Genomic DNA, 2,210 nt, shown 5'->3' on the forward strand with positions numbered 1-2,210 from the left:
CATTGGGTAAGTTGTCTGTTACTATTTCAAATGGTAGAGGTGTACTCGGGTTAGGATGGACAAATATTTTGAAGGGTTGGTTGGGTTGGTGACACGAGCAATCCGAATGGAGTTGACGATCCAATCTAACCCTCTATTTTCGAGTTGGGATGTTTTTTTTTTTTTATTATATATTATTATTAAAAAAAAACATATAACGAAGAGAAACTTCAAATATCAAATAACCACAAGTCACAATATATCACTGACGTCGGTTCCAAACATCAAATATCTTCATAATATTAAAAGTAGAAGTAGGGTTGGGTTGTAACCTATTCTTTAAGTTGGTCGGGTTGATCCAACCAAAAGATTAATACCTAAATTATTTATTTTTCGAGTTCAATCTTCATCTGACCAGAGTAAACCTTTGCACGCCTCCATTACCTTTCGGGGAGGGTTTGTATGAATAAAGGAAGGCATAATATATTTTCAAAAAAATGACGCCCCGACACCGTGGTAGCCATGTGCTCTAATCCTCTAAGCTACAGGCCCCACCCCGTCTCTACTACATCGGTTACCAGCATACCCTACAAAAAAATAAACATTTCCTCTACATAACCATTTGCCATTTTGGGTTAAGAAAATGTGAAAGCGCCTCTCTCAATCTCAGTAAGAACTATATGTTCCAAGATTTGTAATCCGACTTTAATATATTTTTAAAAAATTACATTTCAAATGCTTAAAAAAAATATATGATATTTATAAATATCTTAATGTTAATTTATATTTATTTATTTTTAATACAACAGCTAATCTACGGTAGTTAATTTATATTTATTTATTAGTACAATCGCTAATCTATAATCGTGTTAATTAAAATTCAACTAATATCATGATAATATCGTAATAACAAAGGTTGATATATTTATATAAAATATATTCATAATATTAGTTATTAATATTTAAATATTAGTAATAAGATACGTTCCCGAAATGAAAATAACTTAAATATTAATTTAAATAATTGTAAATAGTAGTGGCAAAATTGTAAAAAAGGCCAAAAAAAGCATGCCCTTTTGGTAACTGAAGGTTCTTTTATAATACGGCCTTCTCCCTCCCCCCACCCTAAAAGCATGCAAGAAAAATCCCACCAGAAAACCAGAGAGGGAAAGCTCGGCGGCCGGAAAAAATGGTGGAAAAGCGATTTGCGATGCTTCTGTGCGCGGAGGATCCGGAGTACGTGAAGAAGAAATACGGAGGGTATTTTGGGGTTTTCCTGAGAATGTTGGGCGAAGAAGGGGAGATTTGGGACTCTTACAGAGTCGCCGCCGGCCACTTTCCTAACGACGCCGATATCGGACTCTACGAAGGATTCGTCGTCTCCGGCAGCTGCAGCGACGCCCATTCCGACGATCCTTGGATCTGCCGGCTTCTTCTTTTGTTGAAGAAGTTGAACGGCTTGAAGAAAAAAGTGCTCGGGATTTGCTTCGGCCACCAGGTTCGTCAAATATATTTAATTTTTATTTTCGATAAATTAAAGTATATTTCTGGAAAGTAATTTTAATTTCTCTAATAAATGATAATTCTATTTTTTTTTTAATTAAAATTGAAATGGGTGTTGATTTATTTTATTTTATTTTATTTTTTATTGTGCCGTTCGTTTCTTCCGTACACCGTAAAAATTTTAAATAATTTTTTTAATTTAAAAAATTTAGAATAAATTAAATAAGGGTATTAATTCCACTCTTTATTGGAATTTATGGTTTAATTTAATTTTTAAAAAAACATTCAAAGTTAAAACGAATGAGGTAATTAAAGAAGGATAAGTTTTTTTTTTTGTTAGGCATTTAAAATTTCTTTTAAAAAATGAATTTAAATTAAAATAAAATAAAATTACAAAAAATATATATTATTTTTCGGCCTTTTTTTTGGGTCCCTTATTTCTGGCCACGTATTATTGGCCAGAAATCACAATGGAAGAAATATTGTGGGCCCGTGGTGATGAACGGCTGTCAATTACCCACGTGTCCTTATTTTTTTCTAAAACGGAATCTTCGATTCTCGCGTGTAATTAAATTCTTAATATTCTAAATATTTTGTTATTCACGAAATTTTAAAAAAAGAAAATAGTATATATTCCTTTTTGTTATTGTATTTTATATTATGTAATTATTTTATTCTATTTATTTGAATATCTCTCATATACAAAAAAAAAAAAAAAAAAAAAAAAA

At 31.2% G+C, this 2,210-nt stretch overlaps 1 protein-coding gene across 1 annotated transcript in view; it reads left to right on the forward strand.

Annotated features, from left to right (window-relative positions):
* Positions 1-1,112: 1,112 nt before the first annotated feature.
* LOC111470593 (gamma-glutamyl peptidase 5-like) overlaps positions 1,113-2,210 on the forward strand; it is a 4,506-nt gene continuing 3,408 nt past the window's right edge. Inside the window, exon 1 of the mRNA XM_023116153.1 lies at positions 1,113-1,477. Within this exon, the coding sequence (XP_022971921.1) occupies positions 1,169-1,477 (309 nt within the window). The 5' untranslated portion in view covers positions 1,113-1,168. The remainder of the gene's footprint in view (positions 1,478-2,210) is intronic.

This window comes from Cucurbita maxima, unplaced genomic scaffold (assembly GCF_002738345.1).
Source record: "Cucurbita maxima cultivar Rimu unplaced genomic scaffold, Cmax_1.0 Cma_Scf00046, whole genome shotgun sequence".
In the NCBI taxonomy this organism is placed as follows: domain Eukaryota; kingdom Viridiplantae; phylum Streptophyta; class Magnoliopsida; order Cucurbitales; family Cucurbitaceae; genus Cucurbita; species Cucurbita maxima.